General features: G+C 40.1%; 1 protein-coding gene across 4 annotated transcripts in view; it reads left to right on the top strand.

The window, feature by feature from the left end:
• Positions 1–9,354, top strand: part of CEP89 (centrosomal protein 89) — a 104,529-nt gene extending 95,175 nt beyond the window's left edge. For 2 of the 4 annotated variants that reach the window (XM_019535835.1, XM_019535836.1), the window contains exon 19: positions 7,033–9,354. In XM_019535835.1, the coding sequence (XP_019391380.1) occupies positions 7,033–7,270 (238 nt within the window). In that variant the 3' untranslated portion in view covers positions 7,271–9,354. Of the gene's footprint in view, positions 1–6,563; positions 7,007–7,032 lie in introns of those variants that run through there. The other 2 variants (XM_019535839.1, XM_019535837.1) reach the window with 2 other exon arrangements.
• Positions 9,355–14,771: the final 5,417 nt, after the last annotated feature.

The following is a 14,771-nucleotide window of genomic DNA, read 5'->3' as shown; positions in this document are numbered from 1 at the left end:
GCATGCAGCAGCAGGAACTGCTCCCGCCCCCCGATGAGCCATTCGCAGCTCTGTCCTGCACCCAACCCCCCCCGATGGGCAGCACCTGCTCCAGCCCCTGCCCCACTTCCTCACAGCAGGGGCCTTAATCTGCCCTCCTCCCCATCCAATGCCACTTCCCCCAAAACAGACTTACCAGCCAGACGCTGCCCGGCTGTGCTTCTGGCTGCCTGTGTGCTGCTTTGCACCTGCACACATGCACAGGGGCATTTATCGGTGACATTAAATCGGCCACATCAGCCAAAAAAAGCCTATTGCTGATATTGTCAATTTTCTTTATAATGGTGCCTATCTGATATCAGACCAATATTTCGGTGCACCTCTACAAATTAAAGATAGGACAACTGCAATCTTATATGGACATAAAAACCTGTACTGCTATTGTCAGCTGCACACAGCTGAAATTCCTGCCAATTTCAGCTATCATCCTCCTGCTCTTGATCACACTAGCAAGTAGCTACTTAAAAAAAAGTTGCATCTTATACCACATTTGCAAGGCTACCAAACTCCATCTGTGGTATACTATATGCAAAAGCCAAAGGCATCTGTGATAAAGTTCCTTTATAGCAACATAGTTTGACTGCCTATCCCAAAATGCCGGCAGCCTCAAATTGTTCCTCTATTTTTTTTAAACTCAATCCTAAAAGTAGAAATAAAATACACACAGAACTGTGAAAGCTGCTTTTCCCTTGCTGTTGAGTCCACTTTCAACTACAGTGAGCATAAAATACTTTAAGGCTAACTCCTTTAATCAATTTAAAAAAAAGTGAAATAAATCAAAACCTTGATGAAGTGATAAGCATGAACAAAATGAACACAAAAGGAGAAGTCTTCAAATTGTAAATTAATAGCCTATTGGACAGAGTACTAGATGGGATTAAGTTATATTCCTGGCTGTGGCGTGCTGAGAGATCTTGGGCAAACTGTTTCTGTAACTATAAAATGAAGGTAAAGCTACACCTAATGATAAAAAACACTATATAAAGAGCTAGGTATTCTTATTGTTATGCACGTTAATGTCATGGACTAGTGTCACTGCCTGCAAGTTGGCAATTTTGAATCCTGGGGTTAGGATCAGCCACATTCCTACAGGTCAGGGTGGTGTTGCAACAGGGAAGATTCAGAGATTCAAAATAACTGCTTTTGGCGAGTCTATATGCAGGTGAAAATGCCTAACGTATTGTGGAGACCATTCAAGATCAGAATCCCTACAGCATTGCTTTAGACCTTCTTCTCCATGTTCTTTCCAATTTCGTTTTTACGGATTTAATATTTGGAGATCTTTTCATCTTCCATCCTGGCTAGATGTTTTTCCACGGCCAAACAAAACGGTGGGTTTTTCAACATGGTCTTCTGAATCAAGAGTTTCCTAGTTTTCCATCTACCCAAAAAAGGATGCTCATGACATCATTTCCTGTAACTGGTCTGGGCTCTTTTTCTCACCATTTCTGATCCCTAAGGAGAGTAGTCATCAATGGCTCAATGTTTTGTTGACAGGAGGAGGTATTAAGTGGGGATCCCCAGGGGTCTGTCCTGAATCTGGTATTGTTTAACATCTTAATTACTTAGATGGATCATGGGACTAAGTGCATGCTTAGCAGGACTTGAAGATGACACCAAGATGACACCAGATGTGCAGATAATCTGGAGGGCCAGACTAGGATCCAGAATGACAGAGACTGGAAAGATTTCATAGCCATTTGGGCTGGAAGGAACCTTGGAAGATCGAGTCCAGGCCCCTGCCCAAAGGGCAGGAAGTCAGCTAGGGTCACAGGATCCCAGCGAGATAAGCATCCAATTTACTCTTGAAGGTGTTCAATGTAGGTGCTTGAACCACCTCCGCTGGCAGACTGTTCCAGACCTTGGGGGCTCGGACAGGAAAGAAATTCTTCCTTATGCCCAGCCTGAAACGGTCTTGCAGGAGTTTATGACCGTTCGACCTCGTCATCCCTTGGGGCGCTCTGGTGAACAAACGTTCCCCCAGATCCTGGTGGTCACCCCTGATAAACTTATAGGTGGCCACCAGATCACCCCTGAGCCTGTGCTTTTTCAGATTAAAGAGCCCCATGGCTCTCAGCCTGTCATCGTAAGGTCTGTTTTCCTGACCTCTGATCATGCGTTCTATAATAAATTAGATGAGAGTCAACAAGGACAAACACAAAGTCCTGCATTTAGGACTGAATAATTACATGCACAAATGCACACTGGGGAAGGACTGCTTAGGCTGCAGCACAGGAACTGGAGATTACAGTAGACTATAACCTGAATATGAACCAACAGGCCGCATCCACACATGCATGGATATTTGGTTCCCTGGGGACAGTTAGCAGTGGTGCACCTTGTGCCACTGCTCCTTGTCCCTGGGGAATGCCTGTGCCATGTGCCTAGGCAGGATAGGGGAGGCTGGGGCCAGCACTGGGCTGGCCTCAGCAGCCTTACCTGGGAGACTCCCAGGGCTGCAGCAGTGACAATCCAGGTGTGTGGAGCCTGGCCAGCAGCCCCTAGTGTGGCTCCAGCTGGCCAGGCTCTAGGTTTGAATGGTGCATCCTGCCCCTGCATGCACCGCTCCGCTATTTTTTTCCGCAGGTTTATTTGACTCCTGGATATCCAGGGGTCACCCTCCCCCATGCTGCTGCCTTGCAGTTCAAAAAACAGCTTAATGTGTGGTATATCATGCTGTATACATGTCTGCAGTGCCACATGCCACACAGCTGCAGCTATCTGGACATGGCCACAGTGTCTCTTCATGCAAAAAAAGTCAAAAGGGTTGTATTAACTGGGTTGTATTAACAGGAGTGTCATTTGCAAATGAAGAGAAGCACAGATGAGGCCGTATCTGGAATACTGTGTCCAGTTTTGGGCCCTACACTTCAAGAAGGATGTGGACAGTTTGGAAAGAGTCTAGCATAGAGCAACAAAATAATAAGGGCCCTAGAAAGCAAGACTTGTGAGGAAAGGCTGAAAATTTTTTTAATTATTTAGTCTGGAGAAGAGAAGACAGGGGACATTTGAAAACAGTCCTCAAATACCTGAAGAGCTCTCATAGAGGAGGTGGAAATGGACTTCCATTGGTGAGGACAGGACTATGAACAATGGCCTCAAGCTGCAGCAGAGGAAATTTATGTTGGAGATTTAGAGGAGCTTTCCGATTCCACGGTGGACAAGCATCAGAACATGTCACCTAGGAAAATTTTGGAATCTCCATCACCGGAAATTTTCAAGAACAGGTTGTACAGACATTTGGCAGGATGGTTTAGTCAGGGATGATCCTGCTTTGAGCAGGGGCCTGGTCTAGATGACTTTGTCAGTTCCCTTCAATCGCTACTGTCCTACAGTCCTATAATATGAGGCTATAATGAGGGTGTCAGATGATGATTTAAAGTTCCTAGCCACCTAGAAGTTTCTCCATGAGAGTATACTCTTTGGACATTTAAAAGAAAGTACCAAGAGATCCTTGGGAGAGGGAACTTTTAATAAGAGTCAGTGGAGCATGTATTCTCCACTGATTCTCAACTGATTTGCAGAGAGCTAGGTTGGAAGTCTGCACCCTCCATTTATGTGCTGTGTGCTAAGTACTTACCTTGTGTGCACACAGCACATGAATGGAGGGTGCAGACTTCCAGCCTAGTTTTATGCAAATCAGTTGTACAGAGCTTTATTTTTATTTATTTTTCAAGGCCCAACTCCACACTACTTACATTAGATACTCCCTGCAATATAAAGAATGGCCACTGACACTATGGGAACCAAAAGACTCTTGAGGGAGATGTCCAAAGTTCCTGGCTCTATACTCGAGCTCATCTCAGAAAACTTTCATATTATCCAGCAAAGCAGATGATGGAGGTTTGACAACTTTGTCCAGAGGGAAAGTTGAAACAGTTGGAGGTTAGAGTGCCTAAGAATTTTCTGCTGTGTACTTGTCCTTTTACTAATCAAGATGAGCATGCAGCAGCTTTTTCTTCAGCAAGGAAAATTTGGTGCTGGAAGTCATAGGCAGTCCTGGTTGTCTAGAACAGTGGTCTCCAAACTTTTTTGATCATGCACCCCTATCAGTAAAAAATTTTTGAGCACACCCCCCCAATATATGTATATTTATATAAATATAAATACAAGTTATAATATTTTCTTCCTGCACCCCACTTTGGAGACCACTGGTCTAGAATATAGATTTACTGTCTGGGGAACCAGTACGGCTGCATGGAGGACATATAGGTAGCTAACAGGAGGAGTTCCCTAAGGGCCAGATCCTATTTCCTCTTGGCTGAGTGGCACCCACACGGCTGCATAATTCCAAGTCTACTTTTTTTTTTTAAATGTTGTTTAACACCATATGCCTCCCTACAGAGTATGTTCTGTAGGCTGCATTTTAGTTGTACAGCTTCCCAGAGGAACAGCATCATCCAAGCGTGTGTAATGCTGAGCAAGTACCAGAAGTGTGGTTGCAAAAAAATCCCCACCCATCAACTACCAGGTGTCAAGACCTGATTGGAGGTCCTAGCCACAGCCCCTGGGCGTGGGGGGCAGAGGGTGAACCATGTCCCCCCAAGCCTGGGAGTCCTGTCAGCTGATCTGGGCCAAGAGTCGTACCTCAGAAAAGACCCCACTGGTTTCACCACTAACCTGCCTACTTTACCTACTAAGAGGGGCAGGTCTTGTTATTTCTAGAAACGCTTTACTTTAAAAACAAAAAGTGTCAGTTCAAAATACATGTTTCAATTTCAGTCTTCCCTTCATCACTACCGTTTAAGGTTTCTGCTCTTGAAGTGTATTCATTGTCTAATTTGGGAAGGCAGGCCTCATAATCTTAGCATTGCAACAGAAAAACTTGTGAAGAACTAAACAGAATTCACATTTTTCCCGCTCCCATGTTAATGATTTAAGAATCTGGGCCTCTAAGCAATTAACAATTTGTTTCTCTCTTAGCTCTAATGCACATTATTTCCTTTTAAGCAGGGCTCAAAAGGAAATCTGTTTATTAGAATTCATTTTTCGAGTTTCAAATGGAAAATGTAGAATGGAGGAAAAGAGAAAGACAAGTGTATGTACGGCAAACGCTCAAAAGGAGCGGTTAGGACAGAGACTTCAAATAGAAACAACCCTGCAGTATTGGGAGAGGAGGAGCTAAGTAATTCAGTGCTGGGACTTAAGAGAATAGCGATATGGTCAGAACATAAGGGGAGAAAGGTGATTTTAGAGCAGCATTTTGAGTAGATTATTTGGGCTAGATGTCTTTAGTGTAAAAGAGGCATCAAAACTCACTTAACTGCTGGGAATGAGAGTACTGCTGAGACAGTTTTTTCTCTCTATTTCCTTTTTGTCTTTCCTCATAAAATAATTTTCAACAAATTGTTTCTTGTTTACTTCTTCTCCAGCAGTTCTTCATATTATGGGACTGAGTAGTCTCTGTGTACAGCTGAGAGTCATATAAGAGAACCAAAGCATAAACTGAGGGCATAATATACTCTCTGTAAACAAAGTAAAATGTTCATTTTCTTAGTTTAACACCGAATTAGGCAAGCATTATATAAATTAGTCCAGATTTTAATATGTATGTGGACTCTATATAGTCCATGCACATCCACACAGACTCTATGCATATATATGAGTGAGAGAATGAAGACTCACTGGCCATTTGATCCAAAAGGAAAACTTCAAAACATCTGAGGATGGCATTTCAGCGTACGGGAGATCTGAACATATGCATAAACTGAACATAATGACTGATTGTGCTCATGATGCTCCAACACCTGTTATATTCCTGTATAAAATCATGCAGGTCTTTAAATGAAAGAAAAGACAAATAACATGGGCCTGGTGCATACATCCCATTATTTGCATCCATTTATTCCTAGAAGGCACAGAAATCTGACACCTTATGGATAAAACAGCAACAGAAACAAGACAAAGGCTTCTCAGTTATTTATTGAGATAATTTAGGAGGTTGCGAGGCTATCAAATATCATATAATACTAAGCAAAACCACAGCTCTTGCTTAGTTTTGATGATATGAATCAATTACTCTAGCAGATTAGAAGAAACCTTAGGGCAGAAACTGATAAAATCACCACAAAATCATTCAGGTGCTATTAGACAAGAAGATATTTTGTGTGTGCTCTTAGCAGATGTGACCATAGGGCAAATGAGTTGAATTCAATTGGATATCCTCCTGTCCTTGGTAATGGAGATTCTTCATTGAGCTCATCCACTGGAGTATTCATGTTTTACTTCCCAGAGCGAGCAGTGGGCAATCATGATTTATAAGGTTATTTTGTTGACATGTCAACATTAACTAAATGTTGTTCTACCAAAGTTAGAGTCTAAAATATAATGTTGGTATTTGAAATGAACCTGTGAGACTGGTGTGGTGGCAGTGTGTCACAGCTCAGGAGCATTTTCTCAGAGCTGAGTGTCCTCTGCACGTAGCAATTGTTCAGCTCTGATAGGAGGAGGGCAAAGGGGCAACTTTTGAAGACAGAGCCCCAGGGCTTACTTAAGCAGACACTTTTTTTTCACGTCTCCTCTAGAAGTGCCATATACATGAATGCTCAGAAAAGGAGAAAAAGCAAGTACTATTTTATATATATAGGGATAAATCCACCTTCCATTTTAACATATACAAATCTCATTGATTTAAATGAGTTTTACAAAGAGATTTGGACACAAAAGATGAACCCAGAAATAAAGGAGTAGGAAGAAAAGACTCTGTTTTGATCATAGACTCATAGTTTTGGGTTCCCCCTGAAAACGTGTTTGAAAGGACTGGTACAAACTAACTTGTGTTTCTACAACTTAAATCACATCTTTGCATGATACTTATGCTTGCTGTCACTTAAAAGCACTAGAGACTAATTTAAATCAAAACTCTCTAGACACTCAAATCTGTGCGTCAGATAATTCTGCCGTATTTACTCAGATCACACTATAAAAACACAATGTTAAAGCAGTGTTTGATTTGATTTTTTTTAAAGTGTTATCCTCTACATTTTTCCTTAGGAAAGTAGAAGGTGAACTTGAAATAGTATGGGAATCAACTTCCAAAGAGAATAGGAGAATGAAGGAACTCTTGCATAAATCTCTGGAGAAGAACATGTGGAACACTGTCAGAGTTTATGAATCTTACTTAGATGAAGTCTCTGAGAAAGACTTAGTTTGTGGATATGATTTTAGCTACTGTGATGTGAAGCCTTCAGCAGCCACTAAGAATCAAAGTCAACAGGAACCTCTGGGTTGAGGCCAAAGAAGTTTCCACATCGCAAAGACTGATCCCAAAGAAACAAAGAATAAAAGCTCAACGACAGACATGACCCAGAAAGACAGCATTTATCCTCTTTGATGCCATTATACTTTAACTCATCAACGTAACATTCTCTCCAAGGTAAAAAATTATGCTTTCAGTCTAGATTTATTTTAATAATGCTGTTAAGGCTATTTGACAAAAGGCCATTCCTAACCGAAGAAAAACGTACAGTACCATAGTCACCACAGCATGCCAGCTCTACTTATCAAGTTAAATTGATAAATAATTGCTACACTCTTAAAACATGCAAATATTGCTACAAAACAAGTGAACAATAAGAGATAAAGATTTCCTACTTGATAAACGATGCCTGTTTATCAAATGGTTTTAATTAATATGCCAGTAGTTTAATCTATAAAAAAAATCCAACAAAATTACCTAAATGTCCAAAATATGGTATTTAATTAAGCCAATATGTGAGATATCTGCTTTGCATCTGTTTACTTTCCTGCTGATAAATATTTTGAGATCCTTATATGCAAAGCTATGTTATTAGACTGCATTGTTTTACCTGGATCTCTATCTGTGCCTGGGGAAGAAGGGAAGTGCTGAATGTATAGGTGCATGGACAGATCACTAGCATGATCCCGTGATACCACATGGTTATCTGAGTGTGAGGTGGTTCTGTGGCTGCTGCTGACCAGGCGTAGCATGACCCAGTCAGCAGAAGCACGTTTCCTGCTGGAGCCGTGCTGCCAAGGGGACTGAAAGTGCACGGATGCATGAGTTATCCTGAGGATCAGGCTGTGCCCTCTGTAAACTCTTTAGAGAATAATTTGCAGGGAACGCTGCAGACTTTTTCTACCTAGACCCCTCCCACAGCTCTCTTTGCAGCAAGGGTCAGTCACATATTTGGTATCTTTATCAATATTTCTGCAGCAGTTGCACAATGTTGCTGAAGAACCAAAACCCAGTGCTGACTTTGCGCAGGGCTCTTTTTCAGGCGTTCATAATTTGTTTAGTTTTTCTACAAGTTTTTTTACTTGCTTAATTTTATTACCATAGAAAAAGAACTCTGCTTATGAACAGAAAACAAAAAGGTGTTAAAAACACTTCTTAGCAGATGTAAAATTACAAGCATGCAGTTTCTTATCGCTTGGGAGTAGAAATTCAACAGGAACACTAGAACAAGGCAAACAAAATTAACTTAAACATTGAAAGGAAAACATAAATTAGCATCAGCTTGAGAGCTTGCTCTTATTTCCTGCAGTGTTCTTCTTATATTAGGGCCCTAACTTGTGTAAGTATCATTATTCACAAAGGGGAAGGAGCTGAAACTAGTGATAAGAAAGGAGAACCGTACATCAGAGTTTTACCCTCCAAACTGTAGAACAGCTCCATGAAGTCCAGCTGCAACAGTAAGTCTGCAGTGATTTTATATGGAAGGCACCCAAATCCAATAAGGATGAGAGGCAGTACAGGACACAAAGGTATAATAAGCATATACTCGAGTCCTATTGAAGTCAAGAATTACTTTTTAAAATTTTGTTCATTAAACCTTGCAGCAAAGTCAGTCATGTATCTGAGTTTGTAGAACCTGCTGCATTGATTTGAGAAGTAATATGCATAATGTCTGCCCAACATTATAATATATAGAGCATTACAACATTATAATGTATAGAGCATTATATGCCTTTGTGGGTTTATAGCCAATTGAGGAGTGAAAGCTACCCCAGTTGTGACTGGTTAGAAGCTAGGCGTGGAATCTTCAAATTCCTTCAACTTTCAATTCCTTTGTCTTTCTGCTCCCATTGAAACGGACAGTAAAATTCTCTAGAAATTCACGTCTTGTTCCTTTCCTATTTTGTATTCTCTAGTTCTTATTTTATAATTTTTATATGCAACATCTTTATAATGTAATCTTGTGTTTGCCTCCTCAGTGTATTACCAACCTCACACTGTATACCAAATATTTTTAATTGACTATGTAACAATTAATAAAAACACTGTTCTTTAAAGAGAAATTCACACTCTAGGAAATTGTTGCAACAATTAAAATTTGCTTAGTTTTAAGAAAACTTAAGAGAACATGATTGCTTATTCCCACGTGGGCCCCAGTACCATATTTTATGAATACTATAAACTCCCATTAAAGAATACATTCACAAACACACACCAGGTGTGATGGAAAATATACCATTTTGCTTGATGAGTCTGAGCTTAAAATTAGTACATTGATTATGAGATCATTTAAAACTACAGAAATGGCATGGTGAACAACTGAAAGCATCTTGGCACAGTTTGAAACGCTAAGTGATGTTTACACAAACAATTAATGAGAGATTTCTGTGAATTCTCTTGAGCTTGATGAAAAAAGCAATAACCTTGTTTGCTGGAGAGGGGGTTGCAGGTTGCAACTTAAAAGCAGTTGATTTTCCTCCAAATTACACTCTGACAAAAGATAAATCTTAAGGTAGATTTTTTTACATTTATGTAAAAAAGGTACTTTGTATTTAGAGTCTGTTTTATGCCACATTCAAAAATACATCAGTTATGTTAGTTAGCATGAACTGTTGATCTTAAAACTAGAATCAGTCTTATTGCATTCTTAAAATGTATTCTTATTATAAAGAAAGCTATTATTGTGAAAATGTTATGTCAGTTTGAATCACTTTTGTTTTGAACACTCATCAACACTTGCACAGTATGTAAAATACAATAAGAAAGATGAAAGAAAAATATCCAAAATTAGTACAAACAAGAGATAATATAGGAGTTAGTGGACTAAGTATGTAACTACTTAAAAGTAATCAAATACTTCATCCAAATCTTGAACTACAACAGTTACAACAAATCCTTGGCCAAGTTAGGTTCTTACCAGGATTTATGCAAATCAAAAGTCTTAACTTAATCTAGAGAATACAAATGAACTGCTCCAGACCGAATGAAGCCCAGAGACTCTAGGCTTGGAGCTGTTACCGAGTCTCTCCAGCTTGGGACCACTGAAGTCTTGTATTTACAATGAATACAACAAGAGTTTTTGTTATAGATTATTTTGTTGTTGTTGTTGTTGTTTTTACTTTATTTCAAAATGACTGACATTTAATTTCAAACTAAAGAGAACCCATGAAAACAAACCAATGTTAAAAAGAAAACTAGAAAAATAATTACTTACGTCATGAATTTGAAAAGCAAGCAAATAATACACTAGTTTATATTAAATGATATATAAACAGCACATAAATTTCTATGTCCATATACACGTATCATTTTAATTTACTTCCCAATTTGTAATTTAGTTAATATTTGGGGGGGGAGGGGGGATTTTCTGTGGGGTTTTTTTTGAGGACTTAATTTTATAGACAAAACATACCAAAAAATTGCTAATGGTGATTTGTTTTCACAGCCTGTCTTTAGTTAAAATTACATGTCAATCATTTTGAAATTAAAAAAAAACCTCACTGCATTTGTTGTAAATATGAGACTTTTCAGCAGTCCTGAGATGGAGACACTCAGTAACAGCTGCAAAACCCAACATCTAAATATGAACAGTCCAGAACAGGGGTCAGCAATGTTTTTGGGCCAAGTGCCAAAAACACCTGCAACCTTGACTTGAGAGTTAGCATGCCAGGAGTGGATGGCAGGGAGCCACAAAGGGCCCAATCCTTGTTGTGGCAGCACAGCTGTGGCCCCTTCTCTGCTGTCAGCCCTGAGGTGCATGTATCAAGCAAAATGCCTTCATGAGCTACACTGGCACCCATACCAGGGGTTGCTTACCCTGGTCCAGAACCTCACAGGACTTGCAGATCCTGCAAAAGCCCTCCCTGTTATTATCTATGTTTGTTTAACCCAGCCAGAGCTCCAAAACCTGAAGTACAGATCTTGTGTTGGGTACTGGTTGTTTTATCACCTTCTTCATGCGCTCATATAGTCACTTCTATATTAGTGCATTGCGATGCCTGGAATGTAAATGAACCAGTGCATGCTCGTCTCACTAGGGGGCAGCAAAAACAAGGACTTCAACAGATGATCATGCTGATGTATGATAACAGGACTGGTCACTCGCCAGGAGCATGCACAAGTGTATGAGCCCCTTAACAAGCTGGAACCGCAAAGGGCAACATTTGGCTGCATGCCATCATTTAAATGGTAAGGTGAAAACAATAAAAGAGCAAAGGACTAAAGAGAAGTAACCCAGCTGTCCAGCAAAGCAGTGTGGGATACCAATGGAACGACTTGGCAGGTATGCTCCAGCTACTGTAGGATGGGAATGCATCTTTATCTACTTTTGTTGTGGATAAACTCATACTGCATCTCAGAAAGCCCCCTTCCAAAAAAATGTGAGGACACAAGATATTTGTAGTGGAAGAACTCAGGCTAATGTGCAACAAGGCAAGTCTTCATTGTGCTGATAGCATATGCTGTGGTATATGTAACGTGGGAACCAACTTGCGAGCTTTAAAAACAGACAGAAAATTATGGCATCTTGCCCCTTAAGAACAATAGGCTCTGTTGCTTGCAGATCAGATGTACTCAGCTCAAATGCAGTATTCTTAGTTGTAAGGTGCACATGCATTTGTGCACTTCCTTTACACTCTGTGAATGTTATGCACGAGTATTTCTATGTGGATTTGGATGGTCCACATCTAGTTGCATGCAAGCAGCAACGGATTTTGCCCGCATACTTTTAGCAAGTTTGTATCTTTTACTGATCTATTTTCCCTTCTATGCAGAGTATTTTAATTAAGCAGATAGCTGGAAAAAAACTTGAAAAGAACCTCTCTTTGATTTGTAAACTGCACCCAGGCTAATTAAAATAATTAAACACAGGCTAATGTTAAATAAGGACACTTAAAAAAATTACATTTAATGGTATATCCCATTAAAAGGATATAAAAATAATAAGGATCTTAAGAGAAAAGGATATTGCATGCTCATGTTGAAACTCCATCTGTTGAAACCAAAGGAAAGACATTTTAAAATTCTTGTGGGGTGCTGACCCCAATGTTAAGAGCCTGTGAAAACTATGTATTAAAAAAAAATGCTTGATGAAAAATCCTAATTGCTGACATAAAATCTTTAAAGTACAATGTTTCCCAAAGCTTCACCAGTGCTCTACGATTGAAAATAGTTGGCTGATTTCTTACTTAGCAAATATATGCTCATTAGTTAGTATGCATTTTTAATGCCACAAAATGGACAATAATTCTGTAGAGCAGCAGCGTTCAACCTTCTTGCCCTGTGGGCTGGAAGACTGGTACAGGGCTGGTCCATGGGTGCAGCCTGACCCCCACATGCAAGATCCAGCTGCAGCCCAGCCCTGTTTACTGACCTGAATCTGGGGACCAAATCTGGCTGCAACCTGACCTCACACTCCAGCGTGTGTAGCTGCATTATCTGGCATGCAGGGCTCACCATGGGTCTGAAAATGTGGAGGCAGAGTGGTGGCGATATTAATTGCCATGGCTCTAGAAGTGGTGGTAATTAACACTGCCACTGCTCTGAGAAATAAACCTGTGGGCTGGAGGTTGAGCACCACTGCTATAGTGCAAAATAAGCTCCACTGATTTCTCAACGTTTTGCAGCAAACTGGTTTTAACTGAAATGAGAACATGGTTTATTTATTATTCAACAGTGGTCATTAGGTCATATTTGGTCATTAACTTTTCAAACTGGTATTTTACTGGCTGCCAGCTTAAAATCACATGTTCTATTTACAGACATACAGCACAATTTAGGCCAAAAAGGGAACGAGTATTCAAGCTTCATTATCTAAAGATACCGATCTAAATCCACACTTAGGCTTCCCTGTGCTGATTTAGGCACAGCTAGCCTCATGTACCCATTGTTAAAGGAAGAAGGATAAAAAAACCAGTATTGCAGAAATTATAATTTTTAACTTACAAACTGTGCCTATGGAATTGTGAAAGCTAGGCAAAAGACTATGAATGCATACATGATTGTGCGTGTATATTCAAAATCATGGTTTCTGTACACAGTAAGAGTATTGCACAGAAGTGTACTATTTAAACAAAATAATGCAAGTTCTATATATGGGTCTGTATAATTGCAATAATCAAACAAATGTGCCATGATTTAAGATTTCAGTCAGCAAGCATGGAGGCCATGGAGCTGGATAAAAAGGTCCTTGATTTAAAAGTCTTGCCTGTTCTTCAAAAGCAGTTTATACACAAAAGCACAGCTGTCAGGATGTATCCAGTCAGGAAGCCCAGGGTACCTTTGTATAAAAATCTGATCTAGTGCTGCACAAGCAGTAGAAGTACAAGTGACATCTTCTACCACATAATTTATCTGAAGGGCTGATACTAGCAATAAGCTCTTGGATATTATTATTTATTGAGCCTAGCTGCTACTCACAGCTATAGAAATGGGGCGTGATGGGTAAAATCCCTGTAGGAGTCAAATCAGAAAACATTAATACATTAACCATATTTCTGATCTGTAGTGCTATGAGGAGCTTTTTAGGATTTCTTCATCTTTATGAAATATTATTGAATGGCTTCACAGAAACCTTAGACATAGCTACAGCTATGGCTTTTAACAGCTAGCAGTTTGGATGTGGACCAGCACTGAGAATATTAGAGACATGTCATTCTAAGTGGCCTTAAGTCAATCCACATTTTAATGTAGTTAACAGTAGAAAAACAACTAAACGTTAAGAAATAATTTAATTTGATCACAGATACTTGATGAATCAGTACAGAGAGATGCAAAATCCTTTCCTCCAAAACATCCCAGTCTACTCCATGGCATGTTGAAGAGGATTCACCTGTGTAGAGGCTGACAGCAGTACCCTTTTGGCTTTTAGAAAGCTCTCCAAATTTCTGCGGAAGGCCTGCTTGCAACTAACTAGTAGGCAGCCTGAGACCTGCCTCTGAAGAGTACTGGAGACTAAAGGAATTGTTGGCGGTTTGCGAAGACTCAGCACATTCTTGGTGGGCTATGTGCTGCTGGCTTCATCAGCACAGATCTGGGCATAAATGTTGCTTATAATTTTTAAATGCAAGTGTAGCCAGACTTCTTTATGTCTACTTAGATTATATTTCACTTAGGCACATGTATAATGGGATAACAGCTGTTTAAAGAAGCCAATAGCAAACTCTCCCTGCCCAGATGTACCCCAATGCTGGCCCAATGACAAGAGAAAACTGAGCTACTTAAAGCAATACGTGTGCCCCCTCCCCCATGAACTTCAAGCTATTCTGTTGTCATTCAGCGCTAGCACTGATCAGGAACACTGATAACCTGACAGATCAGCTTACTTTTGAAGCAGAGCTTTCACTTTTAAAAAAAAAAAATCTTGAGAAAAATAAATATCTAGGGCTGTCATTTGGGGGCTAATGGAAGCTTTGGTTAGAGGCTGACTGTATCGGATGATTTGGCTGCGTCACTTGCTGTCAGGTATTGATCGAGGCACTGCTGCAGAAGCAGCTGTCGTGCATACTCCGGTGGATGAAAAAACAAAACAAAACCC

This window comes from Crocodylus porosus, unplaced genomic scaffold (genome assembly GCF_001723895.1).
Source record: "Crocodylus porosus isolate Cpor-Errol unplaced genomic scaffold, CroPor_comp1, whole genome shotgun sequence".
Lineage (NCBI taxonomy): Eukaryota > Metazoa > Chordata > Crocodylia > Crocodylidae > Crocodylus > Crocodylus porosus.
This window is presented reverse-complemented; position numbering and strand designations above follow the sequence as displayed.